General features: G+C 37.2%; 1 protein-coding gene across 7 annotated transcripts in view; it reads left to right on the top strand.

Annotated features, from left to right (window-relative positions):
• CARMIL1 (capping protein regulator and myosin 1 linker 1) overlaps positions 1-27,172 on the top strand; it is a 186,813-nt gene that overhangs the window by 83,503 nt on the left and 76,138 nt on the right. For all 7 annotated transcript variants that reach the window (XM_035550592.2, XM_035550589.2, XM_035550590.2 and 4 more), the window contains 10 exons: positions 20-90; positions 224-297; positions 5,452-5,527; positions 7,730-7,818; positions 12,314-12,408; positions 16,879-16,965; positions 20,698-20,801; positions 22,777-22,854; positions 22,946-23,022; positions 23,931-24,035. In XM_035550592.2, coding sequence (XP_035406485.1) covers positions 20-90; positions 224-297; positions 5,452-5,527; positions 7,730-7,818; positions 12,314-12,408; positions 16,879-16,965; positions 20,698-20,801; positions 22,777-22,854; positions 22,946-23,022; positions 23,931-24,035 — 856 coding nt within the window. The remainder of the gene's footprint in view (positions 1-19; positions 91-223; positions 298-5,451; positions 5,528-7,729; positions 7,819-12,313; positions 12,409-16,878; positions 16,966-20,697; positions 20,802-22,776; positions 22,855-22,945; positions 23,023-23,930; positions 24,036-27,172) is intronic.

Raw genomic sequence — 27,172 nt, 5'->3', positions numbered from 1 at the left:
TCTCTTGGGTTGTCTCTAGGAGGCTTTTCGCAGATGTATGCATGTGTGTGTGATTGGCTTGGATTTCCCTACAGAGAAGAAGTACAGTGGGTAAGTACAAGTCTTGCGCTGGAGCTCATTTCAGCTAACTGCACAAATGATGAAGGAGCAGATAAATCATAATAGTTGGAGAGGGGAGGAAATACATTTGATAAAGATGTATTTGGTTATGTATTTTTAACAGGATGTTGACACAATCTATCTGACACAAGATACAAGAGAGTTGAATTTGCAAGACTTCAGCCATCTTGACCACAGGTAAACAATATGCAGTAATCATGCTAATACTTAGCAAATTTTCCTTGTCTCTTAACCTGTCCTTCCAATAGAATTTGCCTGTTCTTGCTAAAGTCTGATACTCCCATAGCTGTCACTTGAATGTCTAGACCTCTGAAACGACCATCTATAGCATTTTTAGTTTTCAGCACAAAGATGCTGTTTTTACACAAAAGCCCCATAAAGAGCACATTTCATTGTGGAGATAAATATATTTTGCTACTGGAAGCACTCCAAAAAGATAGCAGATAGAAAACATGCAACTACATTTGGCAGGGAAAATAAAAAAGGAAATTATGTAGTATTTATTTTTTCAGAATCTTTCTCGTGGGGTATACAGTAAAGGAAATTATTTTTTTCAGCAAGTCAGTTGAAGGTTTAAGTTATTCAACTGAAACCCAGCCAGTAGTTTCTCCACTGACAAAAGATGCTATCAAAAATGTGTACTTCCAGAAAGGCATTTATTGAGGGTAATTTTACTATAAGATGCTGAAACTTAGCTAAGTGTTGTATTTGGTTTACTGATTTTATCTGGCTGAGAAAATTGGATTCTATGAAAGCTGAATCTGAAGATATTTAAGTAAGAAGAAATGGTAAAGAGTCTTAATTAAAATCAATCATTATACAAGAAAAATGCCGAATTAAAGAAACTGTAAATAAGACAGTGTGTTTGTTTCTTTGGGAAAACCCAAGGGAAGAATTAAGAATCTGTCAGAGGTACAATGTTAAAATGCAACAGAAAGGCTGAACTTGGAGGTTGGTAAATAAGAGTATTTTGGCTCAGCGTGCTTTGCAGCTTTAAGCTACATAGTGTGTAAACTCACCCCCCTCCAAAAAATAAAAAATATAAAAAAATTAGTTGTATATTTACTCACCTTTTGTGGTGTTTTCACTGTCCATACTGAATTCCATGGTGATGTTAGTACCCATGTTGGCTAATTCAGAGGTAGCTCAAGGCAGACTGCAGGGCTTTATGACAGGTGTAGCCAAAGAATTTTGTCATTTAAGCCTTGCGGAGAGAAGCTAAGGAAAGGAGTACTGTTTAGCACAAGCAAATGTGGGACAAGAACATAAGAATGGTTAGAAGTATTGTGCTGAGAAGAACATAGGGCATTCTTGAAAAAGGGACTTGCAGATACCCATCTTCAATAGAAATTTAATGTTTGAACAAGCTATTAGGAGTGAAAAATACTACTTATTAATGAAAAATAGAAGTGTTTTAAGTATTTAAAGCATCTTAGCTAATTCAAGTGAGTTATAGCTTCACTGAAGGTTTTCATTGAAATATACTTTACAAAATTCACATCACCAAGGAAATATATTTGTGTTGTTAATTAAAGTTTTTATTAAATGCCTCATGATTGTGTAAGTAAGTCTAAAGATTCAAAACAACTTTAGATCCATTTACATGTGTTAGAAGCCAACTTGAGATTATAATTTCTTAGTATTGGGACTGGAACTGAGAAAAAGGTTCTAGATTGAAATTTTCAAGAAAAAATATTTTTTTTTTAGGAAGTGAAAACCATATGTTATTCATTACAAATGTAAATTAGGATCTGAGATCCCAAATAATTCAAGAGTGTATGCAAGTGTTTTGTCAGATATTTAGCAAAGAATAGTATACGTTAACAACATGCCGATGTTTCTTTGATTTTGAGAAACTTGTATATCTTGTCCACCTGATTTTTGAGATAACTGAAACTGTACACTTCATGCTGTGGAGTAGCTCTGAAGTGAGATAGGATGAATATTCAGTTATCTAGATAAAAGGGCTATGCATTGCAAAAAATAGACAATTTGTGCTTTTCCCTTGTAAAGTATTTCTGTTAGAGGTCAACATAAGATGGCATGAATTATAGATGAATCTAAGTTCCCAGAGTGTCTGACACTCAGAGTGCATAACATGGCTTGCCACTTGGGAACACGACTTCCGAGGTTTTATCTGAAGTTATGTTGTGCTGTGAACCATATAATTGTGTAACATTAAAAAAAAAAAAAAAAAAAAAAAAGGCAAATAGCACTTAGTTAAGTCTGCAGCACAATTTTCATCTATGTTTTAGCCTTCAAAACTTTGGACATTCACAAACATATTGTCAGAAAAGTGTGATTAGTTAGGTTTTTTTTCTTTGCACTGTTTAGATTTCCTGTCATCTTAAATACACTGGGGGACTGAACTGTCAAAAAAAAAAAAAAAAAAAGTGAAGGCACTGGCAAAGTTTGAATGTTGTTGAAGCTTGGAGAGATTTTCTGCATTCCAGAAGAACAAAATCTGTTTTCATTTAAGATGGCACAGATTTACATTTTGTACATTCTGTAAATCTTACTTTATTCTGGATGGTAATTTAGCAAGCAGACTAATAAATAAATGTAAGCAATTCAATATAACTTGGTGAGGGAATGTTAGGAGATGTCCCTGCTTTTGGAAATGGTCATTAGCATTCTTTCTTACTGTATTGCAGAAGAATTCTGATCATTGTTAGTACCACATCTAGAATTTAATTGAAATAAAGTGAAAAAAGCAGTATACCATTTTGAAAAGGAAAACTCAAGAATAAGTACAATAAGGTTAGATATGTTTAAAGTAAGAGAAGGAGTAGAGGTAAATTCCAAAAGAATCCTCATTGGTAAGAAACACCTTCAAAAATTTAAACAAAATTAAAAATAAAATTAAACTATATAACTTTAACTTCCTTTAACTTTGTTTAACTATTAAATTTTCTCTTTAAAATTGGGTGGTAAAGTGAAGAAGAATTTGATAGACAAAAGTTTCTAGACAGAATACTGCAGGAAAGGCAGATGTTCCACTGTCTTCAAGCATGTGGAAGAAGGGAGGTGGTTTTTTTGTTGTTTTTGGTTTTTCCTTCAGTTGGTGTTTTAGAAGTACGCCAGTATCTGTGCTTGTCTAAAGTTTGAACAAACAGGCCTTGAATACTGCAGAAGACTAAACTATTTAAAGATGAGAATTTGCAAATCAGCAGGCTTGATTTATTTTAAAATATTCCTGTCCTGCTGTAGCAACATTTCTTTAACTTCTTGAAAGTGCAGCAGCTTTTTTCTGCTAACTCCAAACACCCCCTGTCCTTTGGCTGTTTTCATCCCAGGCTCGGAAGGAGAGGAGAGAAAGGGACAGCCTCAGGCAGGCTCTGCCTGCAGTCACCCTCCTGCCCAGGAGGTACTGGGCTCTAGCCAGCCACCCAAGCTGGCTTACCAGCTCCCTGGTAGTGTAAATACATGCAGCCAGTAATTGCTGCGCGTTGTCCCTCTGTTCCTTTGGAGGAACTGAGCTGCTGCCCGCTGCTGAAATATAACCACTGGTGGTGCTCTCTGCCCCTTTTGGGGTGGCTGTCCACAGCACGAAGAGCACTGCTCCACCAGGATGATGACAGTGCCTTCAGCCTGTCCAGCATTTGCCTCGCTGCATCCACCACAAGCTGTGGCTGCCTGGTTACCACTGGGAGGATAAACCCAAATTACGCCTGAAAACCGACTCTCATGTTCATTCCATTTCCAAGGCAAAGGCACTGGCAAGAGGGGCACCAAAGCTGCTAATTCGTTACCTTCTCACCTGACCACTCCAGGGGAAGAGAAAGGAGGAACAAACCTGTGTGTAGGCATTCCTGACTCCATAGCAAAGTTCCTGCCTGCACAGCCTAAGGAGAAAACACCTCTGCTTTTTTTTTTTTTTCCCCACCCTAACATCTCACTAGTCAATCACTTCTTTAAAATTAAGAGAGTAAGTGTAATAAAAAAAAAAGGTGGTAAGTGGAAATAAATCTGTATAGTTGATGAAGTTTGTAAGACTACCGTGACAGAAATGAATTCACAATGAGACTTGATGCTTGCTGCAAACAACGTGGAAGGTAGGCTTAATCTTTGAAGGGCACCACACACTCCACACTTTATCTCCTCTACAAGTGTTTTTGGGAGCTTCACAGTTGGTAGGCTACAGTCTTTTGCTGCAGAGTGCCACAGCTTCTTACTGTCACCTCTGTGTACTTCCAAGTGCAGCAACCGCGGTTCTCAATATAGCCTGTGGAAGGTTTGTCCATATGATGTTGCCACGTCTCTTGGCTTTGCTATGTGTTTAGTGATCACCCTGAAGTGTCTGAATGTTCATGGAGGAAAGTGAAGGAGAGGAAGAAGGAAAAGATGTGAGAAAGGTGCTGCATATTTAGTGCCTACCTGCATATGTCCTGAGTGAAACGCTTGGGGGTGGTACTAGCTTATAAAAGCTAATAATTTAAAATTTCTCCCTGCAAAAACTGAGGCACACATGACACTATTTTGCTGATCATGTACATTCACGTACATTACAGCTGTTTGTTTTGTTATAAAGGCAAGGGTTTTCTAAGTAACTATTGAGTCTGAGTGTGGGTGTATATATGTATTTAATACATTGTGTATAAGTGACCCAAGTGCAGTGCTGCTAAGTGGTCTCCCTGTGCTTGATGAATAATTCTGCTGGGGGGTGGCATGCAGACATGGCATTTGTCAATGTCTGTTACTGGCGGAATTTATCAGAGGGGGAGCAGATCAAATTAAGAGGCTTGGAATAAAGAAAATGGGAATAATTTAGAATTTCATTTGTGAAATCCCTTTTACAATTAAGGAGGGTTTGTGCTGAAAGTCGCATTATCCTTTTGCAGGTCTCCTGCTTCCTAGGGGAATTTAACTATAGAGATGAGACAAGGATATGTTCTCTAGAAGCATTCAGTCACGGGATTATATTAAATCATCAGACTGCCAAAAAGCTTTTTAGCGTCACGCTCAATTATAATTAGAGGTGATTAAGAAGCTTAAATATGTCAGAGGCTGAAGAAAAAGTAATGCTAAAAGTAGGAATGGCAGCACAGACAAATTTCTTGTTTAAAAATTCATGCTAGAATGGATGTCAGTTGGCCAGTCAAAAATTTGTATTAAAATTCAGGCAAGACACACAGCCGCTCTTTTTTTTCTCTTTCTTTTTTTTTTTTTTTTTTTTTTTCGGAAGGCAGAGCTTTCTGTAATAGTGATGGCAGTCAATTAGCATTGCAAAAGCAGAAGGAATTAGATATGAAGAGCACTTAAGAGGCTGTTTCAAATGACCCAAACTGACAGTTATATGAAATGTGTGTAAAAGTGTTTTTCTTTTTCTAGAGACTTAATACCTATAGTTGCTGCTCTGGAGTATAATCAGTGGTTTACAAAGCTGTCCTCCAAGGATCTGAAATTAGTAAGTAACAAATTGAAGTTGTATATCTGCAGTGCCTTAGAGGATGCCATTGCATTTTTTTAAGGTGAACTTTTTTTAGGTAAATACGACTGGGCAGTCTTATTTGAAAATTGAAAATTGTTTCTCCATTAATTGTATCAGGAAAATATAAAAAGTTGGATGGTTCATTCATGCCATAGAAACACTACTGAGAGCCAGGTCTTGCCAAAATTTCACATGAATAAAGTTTGAAAAGTTTATTTGGCCATAATGGTAGCTTGTAAAGCTGCTCTATCAGGTGTTACCAGCTCCCTCAAACAATACAAAGTGACTAAACAGGAGACTAACTTTAAAGCAAGTAGAAATATCTGTTGCTTTTTGGAAGTGTAAGGAAAATACCTAGAAAATACCTAGATTCTTTTTTTTTTTTTTTTTTTAACCTCACATCGTGGAGCAGGCTTTTCTTGTAATTTTCATCGCATCTTGATGATTTTTATCTCCCAGTTGCCTGAAACTATCCCTTTAAAGTAATAAGTATGTAGTGACATGTGACAATGATATTCCTCCCCAACAGCATTCTTTCTGAAAAGTAAAAAGTGGGGAAACAAGTTGGACAACCGAAGGAAATGCCAAGAAAATAAGTAATTAAGTGACTTCTTAAATATATGAAAATACGCTATTTCTACTAAACCTGAAAGCTAATAGTTACAGGTGGAATTAGTGGTTTGAGAAACTGTTTTCTCTTATATTATTTATTTTAATAAGATATTTGGGCGATTTTTTAGCAACTTTTATATAATAAGCAAATAAACTTTGTCAATCTTGAAAATGCATCGGTCCTTAAAAAACAAAACAAAACCTTAATCTTCCATACATTCAAATTTCAGTCAAAAATACAGGAAAATACAAACTGTTGGACAGTAAATCCATGCCACAGGGATACTGCTGAGGGTCGGTGTGAGGTCAGACATATCCAGAGGCCATTGAATGTATTGTGCTTTGTGAGTCCCACTCTGACATTGTGTTTGATAGACATGATCTGTAGTGTTTTTACTGTGCATGCATGAAACTTTCCACTTGCAATCACTCTGCTGCAGAAACACCATGATGATCTTCTGAATTATTAAAATATGAAAGGCAAAGATATAATTGGAGAGATAGTTGAATTGTCAATCTTTAGAAAACATTGTCACCTTTACTGTGTAAAGGATTAATAAGATTTCTTTGTGTGCTAGAGCATTTTTTTTTCTTTTTAGGAGTTTCAGCTAGTTTAAAAGAGTGTTCAAAAATGCTGTACTGTCATTAGAGACAAAGATATCCCAAGTATGAATGCCAGATTTTAAGGGTGGATGACATAGAATAGTTTCAGCACTTCATGATCATGACTAAAGATCAGCTTTGGACTTCATCTGAGTGTGAGATAGTGTGTGCTGTGAAAAAAAAGACTGAGTCAAAATAAGAAATTATAATAAAAGGTGATGAGATACAAAGCTCACTGTATAGCTTTTGTAACCTTGAGGTTTTATCTCTGTCTGAATGAGCACAGCAAGGAAACCATTTTATTATGTTTGGATCATGGTACTTGTAAATGTCTGTGCAAATTCCAGAATTTAGCAGGAGTATGATCATGAGATGTGATTTATTCTGTGTAGGCTGGCAGAACTCATGCTGAAATACAGTCACCCTTCAACGCTAGTCCCTAAGCAATCTTTGGAGGACATGTAGCTAGAGTGCTCTTGCTCTTGAATTTTTTGTTTCCTTTTTGTCAGCCTTAAAACATCTTTCTCAGTGTTCGGTTGTTGTTCCTGGTCAGGCTTTATTTTCCATTGCACTAGGTGTAATTTTTTTCTGTGGTATTAGCATCTATATGAATAAGATTTCTTCAAAAATTACATGAGTGTGTTTTTCTGAGCCACAGGGTCTGGGTTTGGTGTTTTTCTAATGTATTCTACTGTAATTAAAAAAAATCTGCCCCTTATGATTAGGTGGCCTGTTTCATAAATGACTCACTTTTAGTTTGCCCTTTGTTTTTCTGAGAGTCGTTTCCAGATGTCCTCTCTAGCCATCTGACTGTCTTTGGGATGTTCCTGGTATTCTTATTTATGTAGGACAAGAAGCAGTTCATAGACCGGATCCTGTTATGATGTACAGCTTATAATTAGCTAACTAACCGTATGTTCTATGTTTGTGTTCTTTAACACTCTTCTGTCTTTTTTGTGGCAGTCCACTGATGTCTGTGAGCAGATTCTGCGAGTGGTGAGTAGGTCCAATCGATTGGAAGAACTGGTATTAGAGAATGCCGGGCTTAGAACGTAAGTAATTTCTTCAAAATGTTGCATTAGATACTGCTTACTCTCAGCAAAAAGGATGTGATGTGTGTTAGCCAGAGTAAGCATTAAAAAAGCTCAGGCTTAATGTCTAGCTTTTTCTGAGGAGTCTGTAGTCACGAACATGTTATTAGTTTTTTTAGCGGTTCCTTATGGTCCAGAAAATCCCTCTAAACTGACATTTTTTTAAGATTCCGCCTGGAAAATTGGGTTAAGTGGAGCAAAATGGGCTGGATAAGAGCATAAACCCTAAATCAGCTCACACTGTTCCTCTCCAAGTAGACTTACCAAGAGAAGCATGAAAACTTTTTTGTCATTTCAAAGTGCTCAAGGTTTTGTTAAAAAGTGTATCATTCCATCTTGTATAACACATTATGATTTCATTCCCAAGAAAGCTCTTTTTATCTTTTGAGGATTACATTTGTGGTTCAAATGTAGTAATACTTCTACTTTAGCAACTTTTTTTAAAGAGGCAAGAAAGTAGATGATTGTTTAATCCTTTGCTATAGCCTTAAAAGAAAAGCATGTTGAGGTAATATGTGCAGTTTAATGCATGTGTTTTAAATACAGTAAGTTATAGCTACTAGGTATTTTTTTCCTTCTTCTCTTCAGAGCAAATAGATGCGAAGTTCAAGTTACAAACTAGCCCCATTGGAAGTATGTGTAGCTTGTTATAGTGTTAGAGTAGCATCCAAGACTATGTAGACAAGGTAAGCTCTAGTACTAATGAATTTTTGTGTTAAGAAACAAAGTAGTGGAAAAGTGGGAGAAGCAGAGCATTATACCAAAGGGAAAAAAAAAAAAAGGAAAAAAAAAAGAAAAAAAAAAAGGCAAACAAGCACAGGGAAATGCTGTGGTATCATTTATTTTGCCTCCTCTTCCATTGTTTGTTGTTTTTTTCACCCTTTTTTAAAATTGGCTTTGCACTGAAATGCCTTTAGAAGAGAATTGCCTAAATGACTCAGGAAAATTGTGGTGGCGTTTGGAAATACACCCGAACTTCCTGATCACAGTGTCCTTAAAAGCTGTCATTCAAACGTAAACACCTGATTTTAATCTTGTTTTTCTTGCACTTTGTGCTACAAAACACAGTGCTAATCATGAATATCAAAAGATATATTGACTTACATCTGCATGCTGCCTACAGTGACTTATTACTTGGAGCTGGTGTCAGTTTTAACACGACTTGACAGATAATCAACCTGTGACTTTGGTTTTCATGCCTCCATCTACATGCACAGTGTTTGGCGTTTTGCCCTGGTGTGTATCTGCTCTGATCAGCACTGTCTGTCTGTTTTTGTCAAGGACGATTTGTCAGTTTTGCCAGTTATCATATCTGCTCGCTAGGAGGAAATCCTATTGTTACTGGGCTTCTTCATGTCACATAGCTCACCGACCAGCCATTTTTAATGAGCTGTGACAGACTGCCAGGCCAGTGTTGAGAAAGAGCTACCAAGATCAATGCTTTCAGAAACACCTGAGCACCTGCAAGAGCATGTTTCCTCTGGTGGCAGGGTCAGTTTAAGATGATTGCATTCTTTTCTACTTCGAGGCATTCATGTCTGTGATTTGGGGTGGGACAAGGATCCATAAATAGTTGTCATCCTCCCAGCTGATGGGACAGCAAGCTGTCATACAGTAGTAGTAGTAAGGACACAGGACTAGGCAAGTGTGGACTTGCTGTTGGGAAAAGTGGGCTGTCAACTGAAGCCCCCATGTATGATAAGATTTCTGCCAGTTCAGATGTTCTTGAAAATATCATTCCAATTGCTATTTCTTTAGCAGACTTAAATAATGCAATCTAGATTATTTTGGATGGCTTTAATGCATAAAGAGTAATGTTTTGATAACTGTTAGGATGCTAATCGTGGCAGGTGGTGTCCAGATTTCAGTGAGAGTAGTTCAGGGTGACTTGAACAAGTGAGCTTGAAAAGAGTTACATGTCCATGAGCTGCTTTAGAGGAATGGGGGAATATGTGATAACCAGAATATTTTTTTCCATGAAATAACAAGATTCTCCAGTCTGGAAAGGCCTGTCTGTAAGAGCTGGTAAAAATAATCAGTTTGTTGTGCTTAAGTACTCTGTACGCTGTCCCTACCGCCATCCACACTGACCCCTGCTGCCCTGTTCCACGGGGAATGGCTGCTACAACAGAGAGGGAACAGAGGTGCCTGTAGTGGCGTGAGGAGGGCCTCTGAGAGAGGTGTTGCATGCAGCTCATCTTCCCCTGCTGGATGGGCTCTGAGTATCCTTACATCACCTTAGTTCCTCCCCCACACACCCTCTGTTTCTCTGTTCTGGAGATGTTGTCTAGACAGATCTCGAGGAATTTCTGTCTGAGATTTCCTGATCCGTGCTATTTTTACCTTGGGTGAAATATCCTTCCTCTCCCACATGTATGGTTATACTGGACCTTTTCTAAGCTTTATCTCCAAGCCTGAGTGTCCTCAGTTTATGCAAGCATGGCTGTGTGATGCATGCAGGGTGAGCTTGATGCTTTGTAGAAAGCATCAGGCTTATATTACACACTCTGGCTGAAGTCTGCAGCCAAAAAATAAAAATAAAATAAAAATCAATAGATTTTAGGACTTTGAGTGGACAGAGGGAAGGAATGTCAATGAAGTCAACCTGTGAGCAGAGCCCAGATCCCTCCATTGCTGGCGGAGGCTGCTCAGAGAGAGGTTTAGTAGTGTCATTTTTTTCAAAACAAGAAAACTTTAGAACTTAACGCACCCTAAATTAGGTAATCTACCATTTTCTGGTGGCAATGGATATGCTGTGCCTTTGCCACAGAGTTCGCACACACCCAAGTTGTCAAAAATGTTCTGGTGACCCTGCCTATATTGGTGTCAATAGCCATAGCAGAGCTTGTAAACAAGTCTGGAGGTGTAGGAAGAATAACATAATGACAAGAATCTATTTGAACTTGAAAACTCAATGTGCTTTTCTGGGCTTTATTCAGTTGCCTTAGCGTAGACATGTGGTGCCATTTGAACTGCTGGAGGGTATCTACAGAGTGCTGGCAAATATAGGACCTACAGGAGATGCATAGTGTTTTGCAGAAGCAGCAGGTAGCAAAGCAGGATACCCCGAGGCCTGTCAGGTGGCACAGATTTAAGTACAGAATTTATTGTTGAGTGTTTGTATTTACATGCTGCTTGTATTTCAGGATAAGAATATGCTTGTCCTAAAGGCAGCTCATCATCCTGCATTTGCAGCACTGGAACCTGTTCTGCCCTCAGGAGTCCCTCTAAGGAAATGGGGTTTCGAAGGGAAATTAAACTTTCCTGGAACGTCTCTGTACTTGAGTACACCTTGCAACAACAGAGAGCCCAAAGCTATGAGGCTATAACTGTCCAATATCCACTCTTTTCCAGAGCATGGAAGAGAGAGAAGGTTGCTGTGTGAAGGAAGCTCAAGGGATATTTTTTGATTCTTAACTCAATGTCTAACATAGATCAACTACAAGAACATTGAAAGTATGGTCTCAGATTAACATAACTGCATGGTAGGGTTAGGCCCTTAATACATGAATGCTTCCCAGTAGGTACAAGGACAGGTTTGAGGAATTGGCTTAGAGGTGATAACAGCCAACAGCCTTCTAACATAAAGTGTGGAATATGTCTCCACCAGATTCTGTCAGTGTTGTCATGTAGGAAAACCAAGCCAGCCTTGAACTTAATACTGTGAGTAGTGGTAGTCCAGCCACAGCAGAATGCTCTCAGAGAGGGTAACATTCCCTTGCCTCTCAAGTGGATTTGGAACAGGATTTTGGGGAAGTGGATTTTGGTCATGCTCTACAGCTACCTATGACACTTAGTTGAAAGTTCAAAGCTATCTGTGCTAAATGACCTGGCTGTTAGGGGCTTTATGCAACCTGACATCTCATCAGTCTCTCTCGGCACACATTGCTGGGTCTGTGGTCAATCTTGATGCTTCTCAATGTAAAAAGAAACAAGCGAAGACCAGTTTCAGTGTCCTGGTGTTCTTTGAGAGAGCTGTTCCTACTGTTTTACAAGATCAGAATACCCTTGCTTTGTTGACCTTCCGATATGTTGCAAGGCCTGTCTGTTTGAGTGTTGGTAGAGTTGCTGCAAGCTTGGAGGGGGGAGGATTAGCTTTGTGAGTGTGGGAGATAATGGTATGGAAGTTAACATATATGTCCCACCCATGCATTGCATGGAGAAGACAGAAATCTGTGTAATTCCTATTTGATACCATCAGATCTTTATCAAAAGTAGCTTGAGCTTTGATAGAGTGACCTTCAGTCTCTTACATTACAGAATAAACAAATAATAATATAACCTGCTTTGAAAGATAGCAAATTAGCCAGATAAGCATTGTTTAAAACTGTGAAGAATCAGTAGGGTAAGTTGGCTTCTTCTGTCTGCTAGTTGTTTGGCACTTTTAAGCCTCTGATTGTGCTGTTGACAGAGGAGACAACAGAACTCTTTCTCCCTCTGTATTCTTTTCTTCCAGAGATTTTGCACAGAAACTAGCCAGTGCCCTAGCCCACAATCCCAACTCAGGACTCCATACAATCAACCTTGCTAGCAATCCGCTTGAAGACCGAGGTACTGTAACATTTCTCTTTTCCTCTTTCTACAAATGTAATAAGGGGATTACTGCTGCTCCATTCAGCTTTGCCCGAATAACAGGTTATTGTTCTGTGTGTAATGCCATTGTAAATATCTGTTGTTCACAAATGACTGAGAATTGCTATTCTTTTTGGTTATTACATATCCATTAGCTTGTGGAGAAGTATTTAAATGTCTTAAACCAACCGTGGATTTCATTAGATTTCATTACACTTTCATAGAGGTTTCTTTTAAAAGAAGATGGAATGCAGTGAATGTTTAGAGCTAGAGAGAAAATAAAATGGTTTATACATGTATATTTTTAAAGGCAATATAATCACTTTAAAGCTGAAGTGTGAGACAACTTTGTTGCTTGGATTATATTTTCCTGATGGTTTTGCTTTTTTATTTTAGCCATAATTCCATAATTATTTCTGGTATTGAAGCTGTTCTTTTTCAGCTTTGTTCTAGTCCATAATGTTGCCAATTCTTTGCGATGTTCTGTAGTACTTACATAGCTGGCATCCTTCTGTAGCTGAATACTGTTGACTCTGCAAGATGAAAAATCAAGCTGAATAGTCCAGCTTTTTCTCCACTGCTAGGCATGATTTCAGTACATATCAAATCAAATCATTCCCCTCTCTTGTCTGCTCTCTTTTCACCCAGGGCATTTATTTTTTAAAATAAGGTTACATTCTTTCAGTCTGCCGTTGACCCTTCAGCGCTGCCCACGTGAGATTTCCATTTGTTTCACTTAATGCATTCCAAGCACATCATGTTCTTGGGATCAGACTAGCTTGTGTGCTCCTGTTGGGCCAGAAGTAAAATAGAAATTTTATGCAGTGAACCTTTTCTTGTTTTATTTGGTTTGTTTTGACAAAATTTTCCAGTCTCTTGGCTGACATGATTCAAAATGGAAAAATTGTTCATTTTGCTTACAACCTGACTGACTCAGAATGTTGTTAACACGGTCTTGTAGGAGTGTCTCCTTTTTCTTCATTTCAGTGAGGGGAAAAAAGATGCAAAGGGTATTTTTCCTCTCCCTCTTTTGTATCTCTTCTCCTTTTTACCAGAAACAAGTATGAAAATATTTTTGCTTTTAATACATTGAGTAGTTTTTCATTTAAAATTGTTCATGTGAATTGCTAAACTCTTCTGAATATCTCTTGCCTGATTCCTGAGAACTCCATATCATGTGAAAGCCAATGCTTTGCTGCAGAACATTATTATTGCAGTGTGCTGCAGGCCTAACTGTATTATTCAATGTTTTCTCTTGCAAGTTGGAAAAAAGGCTGTCATATTATTGATTCTACTTTTAAAGAAGTGTATTTAGGTTGTGTTTTATGAAAGGTTTATTTTAAAAAGAACTAGGTTTGGTGGTGGGCTTTTTGTTGTTTGTTGGTTTTCTGATGTTTTTTGTTTTGTTTTGTTCGTTTGTTTTAAATCTTGAAGCAAAACAAGTGACCAAAGCATTCAATAGCTGTTCTACAATGCAGGGATATTTTTTAAGCATATCAGTGTGGGTACTTTCTTTACAGCAAAGCCATTTATTCAAGCAATTTTGGAGTAGCCACATACAAGATTGAAAAAAAAAATCAGAAGGTACAACTTGGAGAAATTAGTAGAAATTTATCATTATCTCAGTCTCTTCTATCATATCCAATTATGGTTTGACCTTTTAGTTAGAGAATTACCCAAGTTATATGGGTACTTAAAAGGAAATTAACTATAATTGCAATGTGCAAATATTACAGTTTTCTAGTTTAAGACGGATTTTCATGTCCTTTGATCTGATATTCACGGAGTGCAAATTAGATTTGATTTTATTAAGCCGAAGGGGCAGCGATCATTTCACAGGTAGAAGCTTGCATAATGAAGATTTATGTAAACATATGGATTTTAGAAAATATATCCAGAAAAGTCACCTCTTCGGGCTCTAGGAGTACAACCAGATTATTTTGTTAATGAGGAAAACAACACTGATCTGTGTGAATAATGGAGAAGAACCTATCCTTGTCCCTTGCTTAGACCAAAAAAAACAAAACAAAACAAACACAAGCCACTAAGCTGTTTGTATGTTATTGATTACCAAAAAGACATTATATTATTATATTAGTGCAGCTGTCTGTATTCGAATAGCATGAGAAGTGTGTTCTTTTTAACTCAGACATAGGACCTAGCTTCACTTGAAATATAAAGCCGTGTTTACAAGCTATGATTTTGCACCGAGAGCAGCCTCTTAATTTGTGATTAGCTTCCCTTAACAATACTGTCAGTTTTTGTGAGGCGAATACCTGGAAAGTTTGTTACTAATCTTGTCTTTAAAATCTAGTCGTGCTGAAGTGATGGAAGTTTTGCTTTTCACTTTACTAGGATCTTATTTTCTGAAAAATAATACAAAAACAAGCTAAAGTTTGGAAATACTCGAAAACAAATCTATGTGGTTGGATGTGTTGAAGTCTACTTCTGCTATTAGAGCTCAGCTCTGTTAGGTTAACAAAAATGGCTTGCTTCAAGAGCATCCTAGGGCCTGAGTTACCAGACTTTATCTTTTCTGCACCTGATTCCTGTATCTTAAAACATAGCAGATACTTCTCCCCCAGTGCTGGTAAGATGTTAAAATTCTTCAGCTTTGATGGAGTGACAGGAAGTATGTAGATTGTTTGCTAAATGTAAAGATGGAGAGGTAAAATTACTTGCTGCACCTCTTACCCAAAACGCTTTGTAACAAATATTACACTTACGATGTCCTTAGTGATTCTCGTTGTACTCCTTTTTCACTTCTTTTGCCAGCAGAACTCTACCTTGAGTTTGGAACTATGTATTGTGACTAAACCAGTTGAACAAGAACAAACAATCAATCACAATTTAAATTCTGAGGCTGTATTAAGATAGATTGATTCTCCTTCAGAGGAGCTAAAAAGATGTATTTATTTATTGAAGTAGGCAAGCTAGGAATGAAATTCCTGTTAATATGACTTGATGCATTCTTGCAGAAAGTTAAAGACATCGTTACCATTGTGTTTTACAGTAAATGATGCCAAGACATCATCAATCTAGTGTTTTGGCAATACAAATAAAGTACAGCATGTTGTTTTAAGCTGCATAGAAGATGCACCTCTGACCAGCATGTACAATATGCTTTTACACAGAAGGTTAAAAAAAACAACAACCCTGCAACAAAAAAATTCACGTCAGCAATATATATACGTTCTCTTTCATTATTGATAGTAGAACATGGTAAAAGTAGAGTAAACGTGTATGTGACATACCACCAGCCTGTTTAATGTCTGCTTATGTGGAGAACGGTATCAGCTTTTTTATTTAATTGTGTTTGGAGCAAGTAAAAGGCTTTACTTGCTTCTCTTTCCTCTTTTCGTGCCAAGTGATTTGCAATAGAGGACTATATTTCACACTCAGGTTAAGACTTGAGTTTCTATGTTGATTTAATCCTATAATAAATATTTCATAAAGTGATTCAATTGTTATTTAGGATGTGCTTTCTTAATCAAATTTCAGTCTTTCTTAAACTGGGGATTATATTTATGGACTGTGGAACTTGGATACCATGAGAAGGGGCTTTAATGAAAAGACAATTTTTTCTTTTGCTGGATTTGTGCTGAAGTAGTCAGCATCCTAATCATTTTTTACTGTTTTTGATCCCAAACAATTGTGATGTTTCCAAGTCTGTGTACTGGCTGGTAACTTACAGACTGCTGTAATGAAGTAAGATAAGGGGCCATTATAACTTGGTGGAGGTTTCAGGTTTTCAGGGAAAGTCCTCAGCCACTGTACCTGTATCATAGTTTCTTTTATGTGGAGTGCATACTCTTCCACAGGACTATTTCAGCTGACTGGTGTGTATCTGTGTTTTTTGAACAACCTCTTATTCCTGTATTTAACAAAGAGGGGGGTTACTTGAGGAAGAGAGGTCAGTGTTAGCTAATATGTATGTGTCTCTCTTGCTTTGATATTGCTTCCTTTTAAAACAAAAAGTTTTGAAGTTTCATGTGAACTACCACTGTTGGGGTTTGTTTATTTATTTATTAGCTGCTTTTTACTTTTTTTTTTTTTTTTTTTTGGCCAAGCCATAAAGGTTCCAGAATTCCCAGTTACTAACTGTTGGACATGTATATCTTGCCTTTGACTCCTTCTCAAAAGTGTGTGTGCATTATATAGTTTCTAAACTAAGAAGTACATCAGTGACAACAAAGTTCGCTGTGTGTTCAGTGGTTAGCAAAGAAGGGATCCTGACAAAATCAGTAATTTCAAAATTTTATTATCACAAAAAGTATAATTTTGAGCCCTACGGTGAGTACAGTTCCTCCTCTAACAGTGTTTGCTCTGCTCTGAATTTGATACCAGTGTAATTGCTGGCTGCTCTCGGAAGGGCTGGGAAAATATGAGGTCACATGGTTGAACCGAAAATATCCTGAAAAATTCTGCTTTCTCTTTATTCCCCACCAGGTGTATCATCTTTAAGCATCCAGTTTGCCAAACTTCCAAAGGGACTGAAACATTTAAATTTATCTAAAACCTCCTTGTCACCTAAAGGTACGCTTTACAAATATGCCTGTTTTTCTGTTGTAAAAATTTCAGGCTTTCGTCTTAATAATACCTTTTGTTACAAGATTAAGTCAATTACAGAATGGATTACTTTATATAAGTGTATTCTAAACAGTGCAGCTGCTTTTTTACTGTTGTAAGTTGCTGAGCTGTGGGTTCAGTACTTTATCCCATCCAGTGCTTTGAAAAAAAACATCCTGCTTGTCCTAGATATGAGCTTGAACCTGTACAGTAAAGAAAGATTTCATTTAGAATTGGAATAAATTGTATGTTCCTTTTATGCTTCAGAAAATGTCTGGAGCAAAAATGCGCAGGGAATTTTCGAAATAGCATTCGGAAAACTGCTCAAATGTTTTTCGTGTGATTGCTTCATTTGACTACTTCATGAAATCAAGTGTTGTGACAATGCCTGTTAAGTGATTTGCTCTGAGTAGAGACTTTTGTTTTGTAATTTGCATGTTTCTAATTTGATATAGTAGTTGAAATATACATATATTTTTAAAGTGAATTTATTCACTCATCATTTTAATTAAAAAGAATTTATTCAACTCTTGTGTTTTTTATTCTATTGCTAGCTCCATTTTTTTTGGTGACAAGCAACTGATTAAGAATCTTGACTAACCTTACAGGTACTCTTGAGTGTAGATGGTCATGAATTTGACAGATAGTCATGCATTTCTGGTATGTTCATTCAGCCTGTTTTCTTCTTCATGTGATCTGAATGATTTCAGCAAGTGCTTTTGACTGTTGAGTCAAGAGAACCCTCTAGCTGCATTGCCTTTATAAAGAGCAAATGCCAGCTTGATGAAATTAATCAACAAAATTCTTGTCAGTAAAAATGAATTTTGAAGTTCTAAAAATAATTTGGAAGATTTTTAATGATCTTTTCAAAGACAGTCTGTAAACAAAAGCTGAAAATATATTCCAGCTTCTCTGCTGCCGACCTTATGTGAATCCTAGTCCAGACTAGCCCATAACTATCTATTCTCCAGAGTGCAACAGGTCACTATTGCTACATGGGAGCTCCTAAAAATTCCATTAAAAAAGTATAGGTGATATCTTAAAATTGGAATTCTTATAGAAGAACCTGAAAAATCTCAGCTTCACCTCTTTGCTTGTCTGCAAAGCTGTCTATCTTAGCCAGTTTTCCTTCAACTTAAGAAGACAGTAATGAATTTGTTTGTAACTTGGAAGGCTACTTTTGAACTTGTAATACTGAAGTGTTTTGTTTGCTTGTGTTTTCTTTTTGGCTGGGGGAAGCCTGGCTGTAGAGGAGACAGTGACATTGTTTAGGGAGGTTCGTTACTGACCTTGGATTCAGTAGACTCTAAGGTACATGGATTTTTTTTACAGCATGTTCTCACCTCCAGAGAGGTGCCCACACCACCATCACTTTTTATTATTATTATTTTTTAGCTTTTTAATTTCAGAAATTCTGTACAATTCCTAACTGGTTTTGACCTTATTTCAAGATAAGTTTCTAAGATGGAGAAGGGAAGTTCAGATGGTAACTTCCCAGCTGATCTTTCTTCAAATATTGTATCTCAAGGTTCCTAAGAGCTATTAACACTCTGAGCCTCCTGAGAGCAGTAAAAGAGCATGATAGATTGTCTGCAAATGAAAGTGAGATTACTGTCAAAGTATAGAACGAGGTAGGTGAAATTCAAACAAAAGTTTATTGATGTGAAGGTTCTGGTTAAATGGAAAATTTTAGTATGCTCGTTCAAAGACAGGGCTGGATTTTCTGAACCCGAGCCAAAGGCTAATTAAAAAAATCCCTCATTCACATCATTTGCACTGAGCCTTCAAAGATGTGGCTGATTTTGGGCAGTTGGCTCTTTTTAAAAATGAAACAAGCATAAACAGTATGGATTGTTTGATAGCTGTTCTTTGTCCCCAGCCAGTGACAATTCCTGAATTCTCAGAATTATATTTCGATAGTATATGCTGAACTGTTCATAGTACATTACATTCATTTCTACGTGTTGATTATAAATGCTGTTGAGAAGACTCACTAAAATGGATCCAGAGCAAGAAGCTCTAGAGGTTAAATAGACCTTTTAGATCTTTGAAAGTTTCAAAAAGTTTTAATTTGCTGTTTACCTTTACGGGTAGGGTACAGATTCAGCGATGCAATGTTAAGATAAAAGAAAAATTACACTGAACAGAAAAGTTTCAAGACTTGGCAAAGATGTCATTGTGCTGCAGTTCTTTTCAGTATCAAAAAATCTCCTGAAACTAACAGCCACGCTACTACCATGGGAATCTTTCTTAATATTTGGAAGCTTGGAAAACTAGAGCACTGACTGGGGAGATATTTTGGTTTCCAGTGACTTGCTAGATGCTTCCCCCACATGCTGGTAAATCCATTTCATAATAGTTTTTAAGTGAAGAGTGGATATGCTCCATCTATTGAATGCCAGTCCACTTTTACTGACCAGGAACTTTGAGAAGTTGCACTTTAATGCACAGTAGATCAAAACACCTGCCTGCTTCATTGTTTTCGCTAGGCACTTATGAGAAAATCAATTCATTTGCTAAAGGACACAGTGACACTTACGTAAGAATTACACACATGTAGCATTTGAAAGGCAGCAATAAGCTCCTACAATAAATTAAGAACTTGGTAATAAGCTACAGAGCCCTCGGATGAAAGTTAGATTTGCTGGAAATAGAATCATAGAATCATAGAATATCCCAAGTTGGAAGGGACCCATAAGGATCATCAAGTCCAGCTCCTGGCACCGCACAGGTCTGCCCAAAAGTTTAGTGCACTAAGTGCACAGTCCAATCGCTTCTTAAATTCAGACAGGCTTGGTGCAGTGACTACTTCACTGGGGAGCCTGTTCCAGTGTGCAACCACCCTCTTGGTGAAGAACCTCTTCCTGATGTTCCTCTTCCAGCGTAAACTTCCCCTTCCTTAGCTTAACACCATTCCCGTGGGTCCTGTCACTGGTGATAACGGAGAAATAATGGTGATAACAGAAATAGCCACATCCTAATTTGTATTTGGAAAAGTTGGAGGACTTGGGGGAAAGAGAGCCCTGACTGGTTTGTTCCCAATGTGATCTTTTTAATTTTAATGTGAAAAACATGTATTTTTCCTCAACAGGAAGTGAGTCTTAATGCATCTCTTGATATTTTAATTAGTTGTTTTTCTGAAATTACAGGCAAATGCATAATTGAAATATTTTTAACTTCTAGGTCTTGTCAGTCGCTTTTGAAGTTCAGGCAAATTATAATTGTTAATGTACTTTGGTTTCCACAGCTACTTTAATCTACTTCCACAGATACTTTTATCTAAATGTTATTTTTTGAGAGAGGACATTGCCTTACCATTATGATGTAAATTCTGTTTTAAATACCTGTTTCAAGATATGGTTGCACCGTTAAAGCCACTGTAGACATGGCAAAAATATTTCTGCCGTGGATCCAGGACCTGTAACACACTGTGGCCCATTTTATCAGAGGCACAGAGAACACTCAGTTTCCAAGGCAGATGATGAAACGTGGCCCAGGCAAAAACAGGTCTTCGGTGACAAAGAAAAGTCTTGTATCTCCCACGTGATCTGTCCTCCTCTGCTGCAGTATGGTGATGGTAACAGGAGGTCATTAAACATTTATGTATGACTGTGTTCACTGAAACTGTGCTCTTGCAGGCTATGGCGTTGGAGAAGTTGGATACTGAGTTGTTGGTTTTTGTTTTGTTTTGTTTTTCAGGGGTGAATAGCCTTTCCCAGTCACTGAGTGCCAACTCGCTGATAGCGAACACGCTCGTCTATCTTGACCTCTCAGGGAATGCTCTCCGTGGGGATGATCTCTCAGTAAGCACATGCTTTTTATTTGTGAATTAATGAAAGGATGTTTTAATTTATTATTAGAAGGGCAAAGCCATTTTATTTAGGTTCTCTTTTGCCTTTATTTCAATACGGTTTTAGTAGGGATAGAAAATATTTTGATCTCTGTTGTTCAGTACATACTCAGAAGTTTTAAATTCCCCACGCAACTAAACAGATCCCCATAATCCATTCATGCTTTTAGTCCTTGGCTTTTACTGATAAGTGAGAAAACTGCAAGTGAGTTTCTTGTTTCAGTAGACTTAGCATGCTCTAGGAGTTCTATTAAAAAGACTCATCTTCTTTTTAGTGATGTATATTACAATTTTTTTATTGTAAGGTTAAAAGCAATTGAATTCTTTTGACTAGGAAAGACTTGATTCATTTTTGGTTTTGTCTATTTTTGTCTGTATAAATAAATCTGTGCACCTCCTTGACACATGCTATTGAAACTCATGATTGTTTGAACGAACTTAATTATTTCTGAAATTCTGCTGTTTAGTTCAGTTGCCGTTGAGGTGCAGCTCTATTTTCTGTGTAAAAAAAAAAACAAAACAAAACAAAAACCACTTGAGTTCTCAATTTGTATGTATTTGTTTTTTGACTATCACATATTTTTTTGGTATGTGATAGTCGTATTTTTGACATCCATACTTCTCTCTTACATCAACAGTTGTGTGAATGTAACTGTCAGTTTTTGAGTTCTTTAAGTGTGAAGCGTCTAAAATATGTAACACTGGAGGCACCCAATCTGATCATTTAAAGTCTAAGGACTTTATCTGCCTATGACTTTTGTGTGACTTTTTTTTCACAAATCTTACTAGTTTCAGATTCATCAACACATTCAAAGAACTAGTCTTTTCAGACATGAGATGAAAGTTTCAGCGGGACAAGAGGATTTAAAAGGTAGCACATAGTTAAATGACACACACAATGAATTATTCTCAAAGAGAGAAGACCATGCACAACTTCTGTAGGGAATGGTTAAAGATATCTGAAGTTTACCTACTATATTTTAAGGAATAAAAATATAGTAAGTCTTTTCTTAGTCTGTCAGAGAGAGAGAGAGTTGATTCAAAGAAAAAGATTCTTAATACTGAGATCTCTTAATCTGTGGAGCAGTTTTCCAATGGGAGCAAAGAAATCCTGTTATTTGGCATTTAAAATAAACCCTAGCGAAGCACAGGGATTTTTAGAGTAGGGACCTTTCTTGCATGGTTAGGTATATGGGCAAAATGATCTAATTTTAGAAAGATGAATCTATTTTAGAAATGTTGAACGTTCTCTGTTTGGCTGGATGTTGTGTGGAGTTGAGTGTTCCATGTTTCTGTGAATTAGGTCATACCTTTTTTCTTTCTGTATTGTTCTGAGAGACTAACAAATAAATGCACGTATAGTAAGAACTTTTACGTACATTAATGTTTTCATGACATAGTCTATGTAGTACTTAATTCATCGATATTAAGTGTATTATTAGGTTAGTTGTTCCGTATTTTGCCTTAAACTTCTAATGCACCGCTGATATAAAGAATTAACCATAGTCTTCAGATGCAAATAAGTCGTTTCCCTCATGCTTAAAAGGTCTAGCATAAACTTTCAAACCAATTAGCCCTTCTGAAATGTAATGGCAATCTGAGTGACATTCCAAGGTATTTATAACTAAATTAATTATCATTTCCTGTGAAAGTGTATTGCAAGGTAACTCACATTAAGTACATTAAGATTACTGTTTGGCAGATGTGGTCTGGGCACTGTTTTTTCCTGTTGTTCCTAAAAACTTATAGCCTTCAAAAGTAAAACAGGTTGTATTGATTGGGTGAAAAGAAGTTTCAGACGCAACTCTTGTAGTGCAATTTTATAAGAAAAGCCTAAAATGTATTTGAGAAGTAGTGATACAGTAATCTGTGTCATAATATCAGAAGTAACACTGATAATTTTCATTTTTTTTCTCCATTAATTGTAGAGCCTGTACAATTTTTTGGCCCAACCAAATGCCCTTGTCCATCTGGATTTATCCAACACGGAGTGTGCTCTAGATATGGTAATGCTGGTTTTTGTGGAGATTCAAATAGCAAGGAAATGTTGCCCACCTTCTGTCCTTAGAAAAATCCATCTTCCTTATTTTAAACCAGGTGTGTGGAGCCCTCCTTCGTGGATGTCTTCAGCATCTAGCTGTCCTTAGCCTCTCTAGGACGCTTTTTTCTCACAGGTACAGTTTAAATGTCATTTCTCTCAACTTCTGCAAAATTTTGCTTTATAATTTCTTGGCTTTGTGCTGCACCTTTCTTTTTAAGAAGAAACACAAGACTTTATAAAAGGCCTCTACAAAAGAGGTATTATTTATTCCAAGCAAAAGATTTTCTTTCACTTTCCACTTTTTGTTAGACAGCTGTAAAATAAGCTACCTTGTCTAATATGTTTTTTTGTGATCCTGATGCAGCAGAACGTCCATATACATCTTTTGTCATAATATCAGACTTTGAAGTCTGTCTTGACTTCTCTTTAAGTTTGTTTTTTAAAGTACTTATTTTTCATGATTTGATGACAGTTAAAAATTATATTTTTTTCCTTCCTACTTCATTCTTTTTCTGGAGACGAAGTACCTCTGAAAGTCTTTGAGACTGAACACTGACTTTGTAGAGTACTTGCATCATAGGACATAGTAATATTAGCTTCCCTTTTTCTTCAAATCAATGTCTTGAGTCCATATTGGAGGTGACAGCTAATAGAGGGTAAGCTACTACATTGTTAAGTAATTGTTTATAGTGGTGAAAAGGCAACTTCAGTGTTTTTGTAACATTGTTTGATCTTTTGCTCGTTAGATATAAGTATTTTCACTGTTAATCAGGTCTAAATGATCATTTCTTGTTGTTCACCAAACAAAAGGTAGATAGCAATGTCTTTTGAGCAGCAGTGCAACTGAGGATTGTTTGTTGAATCAGCATTTTGATGGCATTGTATTTCCAAGTTAACCGAGAGCCACTGGTTACAGAGTTGTTGAAGGTACAGCAAATTAAACACGTAAAAGATTGTTAAAATTCTGACAGCTTGCATTCACTATTTATTGGAATGAGGAATATGTAGATACTACTTCTTAATTAATTTATTTACTTTCAGAAAAGGAAAAGAAGTTCCTCCCTCCTTCAAACAGTTTTTCAGCAGCTCACTTGCTTTGATGCAGATTAATCTGTCGGGAACAAAACTCCCTCCTGAGCCTCTAAAGTAAGAATTTAATTTCATCTTCTCCTGTTGCCTAAAACCTAGTTCACATTGTTATTACGTGAGTGCTTTATATTGAAAATATAATTTAAAATGTAAGAGAAAAATACTTTATTTGCATTATTTTTCCATTTGTACGTTATTGATATTCCAAGAGTGAGTTTCATAATGATCACACAGTTAAGAAATGTTGTTTCCATCTCACAGTTAAGGCTGTTAATCGTATTTTGTTCTGTGTGAATGTCACAGCTGTTTTGTTTCCATCAACTTTTTTGTGATATATTTCTTACTTTGTGGCTTACAAACAAAACTGTTTGCTTCACAGTTAAATGGGATTATGTACTTGTGTGAGTGCCCTCCCTTTGAGGCTGCAGTATTGCAACAACCATTGTTCAAATGAAGCTGTTGCAATGCTTGAGAGGAGAGACCTATTGCACAGATCTATGCCCTTCTTTGAGTGGGAGAGATGATAGCAGCAATTTCTAGGAGTGCTTCTCTTTTCTGTATGTCACCCATCCTGTGGATAACAGGTTCTGTTTATGTGGATTGGGCAGTTCCATCAATCCCATCTAATGATTGACAGGAATTCTTCTTATAGAGTAATGCAGGGGAGGGAAATTGTGTAGCAACGTGTGCAGTTTTGAACTGTGGTGAACTTTCCTGACCTGGAATTTAAAGGCGTGTTTTAAAATCAAGATCAGCCTAGATAGGTCTAATCACAGTAGGTCATTCTGTGATTTTGGCAGAATCCGTGTAGTTTGGGGGCTGAATTAAAGAAAGGCTTTTCCCAAAGGTTCAACTTGTTAGCTACTATGTATTTAAACATATATAACCATTTCTAGTATCCACAGTAGAAATCTAGGCATGTTCCCTAACCATTCTTGGGAATAGACCTCTGACATCCTAAGCTGGACATCGATAAGCATATACATGCATATACCTACATGTGTGTGTATATCTGCATATGTATATTTGTGTGGTTAGGAGCCTGCTTCCTGAGGAAGAACAGGGAAGGGAAGTCAGCAATAACTCAGCAAGGAAGTACTTAACTAATGAATGGGAGTTGATGGCAAAATCAGAGATGAGGGAGTTAGTGAGTACTGGATGGAAAACTTTCAGTAAAGTCTGGGGGAAGCTAAGGGAGAGAGAAGTGACAAGTACCACACTCAAAATAATAACATGCATTGTTTTGGGCTATTTTTTCTTAATGCAATCTGACATTGGATAGGAACAGCACAATATGATGCAAAGTAAGATGGAATGGATTGAAGTCCATATTCTACTGCAGGAGCCTAGTGTTAGTAGCTCTGATCTTTCAGTGTTCTGTATGATGCTCTTGGTTGCAGTCTTTCTTGCTTAGACTTTGCTAAGATTAGGAAGGTATAGTATTGATGGTCTGATGGTCATAGAAAAATGATTATTGATAGATACATTGGTTGATGCTGATTAATTTAGGGATATTGATTCTGTGGTGGAGGGCAGCAGGGAACTATGTTTAATGAAGCTAGAAGAACAGAGGCTGTACGTGACTGATACATAGGTCAATCTTATCAGTAGTACAGGAAAAAAAAAAAGAATGCTATGGGACATTGAATATATCTAGAGAGGCCAGGAAAGGTGAGAAGTCCCAGCCACTAAGGTTCAAATTCAGCTTTACTCCTTGGCATGTTGAGTATCTCCTGTGGTGTGAGGAGTTTTGGCAGGTGTCTGTGCTCATGGAAGGTGTTGCAGGAATATATCCCAAATACTTGATCTGCCAATTGTGCAGCAAACATGAGATCTTCCTAGTCCTTTTCAGCAAGAAGCTACTCTGTTGATAATGTTTAAGCTAATCTGGTTCAATGTGACTGAATTGGGTTAGAGGGAGTTACTCGCATGAGTGCTGTTGGTAGAAATAAAGAGAAAGTGGTAAGTAGCATAGAGTGAGCTGAGAACAGTAACCTGCATCACTAGCACAGACAGCTCCAGGAAGGAGCATCTGTCCAAAATCCACCTAGACACAGGTGGTTTCAGAATATCCCCCGGAATATCCATCCACACTCACTTGGCTGGCAATTTGCCATGAGCTTCATTTGTTTTGACCTGACAGCAATGTTCATCACTGCCTAGGGGTTAACAGGGAGCTGTTAATGTTGTTTGGTACTTTCCTCGATGTGCTTTTTCTCTGACCTGAGCATTTCTTCGGTCTGAGCTGAGTGTATCTCTCAACACTGCAGAGAAATATGATCTGCAGCACACCTTGCTTTCCCTCTTAAAGCAACCCTGTATGGCTTGACTAATACATTTCAGAAGCATCTTTTTGAAGTTAATTTGGTGTTAAAGGGACTGAGGATGTGCCATATAACCTGGGGCAGCTGCTTAGCCTTTTCATCTAAACTGTAAGAAACTAGAAAACTTCTACAGAACAGTCAAGATCATGGGGTGTGTTAAAGACAAGAAGATTGAAACATTGGTTTTCAGGCAGACTTACTTGTCATTGCCAAGACAGCAACAGCAGATGAAGGATGATTTCTAGAAGGAAAATTAATACGGGGTGTGATAATAGTACTTCTTTAGCATCTTTGATCAGTGCACGTCAAAAAGCATTTGACAACTTGGGCCTTGTAACTGTCCTGTGAGAAAGAGTTCCTGTTTTGTGTCTGTGAAGAACAGAAGTCAGAGGGGAGTAAAGGATTGAATATGAAGCTTGCCTCTGGGGGGTAAAAACAAACAAACAAAAAAAAAAAACAACACACCAACAAGCAAAAATGGAGATAGCTGACATAGCGAGTCCCAGATTCCTTTTCGGGGATAAATTGGTTAATTTATTGCCTGATTGCTTTGATTGATTTGATTCCTTTCTTATCAACTTCCTTTAGATTTGAAGTTTCAGTGTATTTAATCACATCTGCTGACTCAGTGATTTTAATGATATTGGTTAATCAGTGCGCTCAGGGAGGGAGATGATCTTGTTTGTAAAGCGATGGGCCTATTAATATAAGCCAAGCCTCTCAGGGAAGAAGGTTGCTATTAAAGCTGTGCGGCTGGGATGCCATTTAGTGGGTGGAGAAAGGCTGCTTTTAGTTCTTATACATAGTTAATATAGTTTATGTTCCATCACACTTTTTTTTTTTTTTTTTAAGCAGATAAAGTAGTTTATA

Source organism: Cygnus atratus, chromosome 2 (genome assembly GCF_013377495.2).
Source record: "Cygnus atratus isolate AKBS03 ecotype Queensland, Australia chromosome 2, CAtr_DNAZoo_HiC_assembly, whole genome shotgun sequence".
In the NCBI taxonomy this organism is placed as follows: Eukaryota; Metazoa; Chordata; class Aves; order Anseriformes; family Anatidae; genus Cygnus; species Cygnus atratus.
The sequence above is the reverse complement of the archived record's forward strand: the minus strand, read 5'-3'. Positions and strand labels throughout refer to the sequence as shown.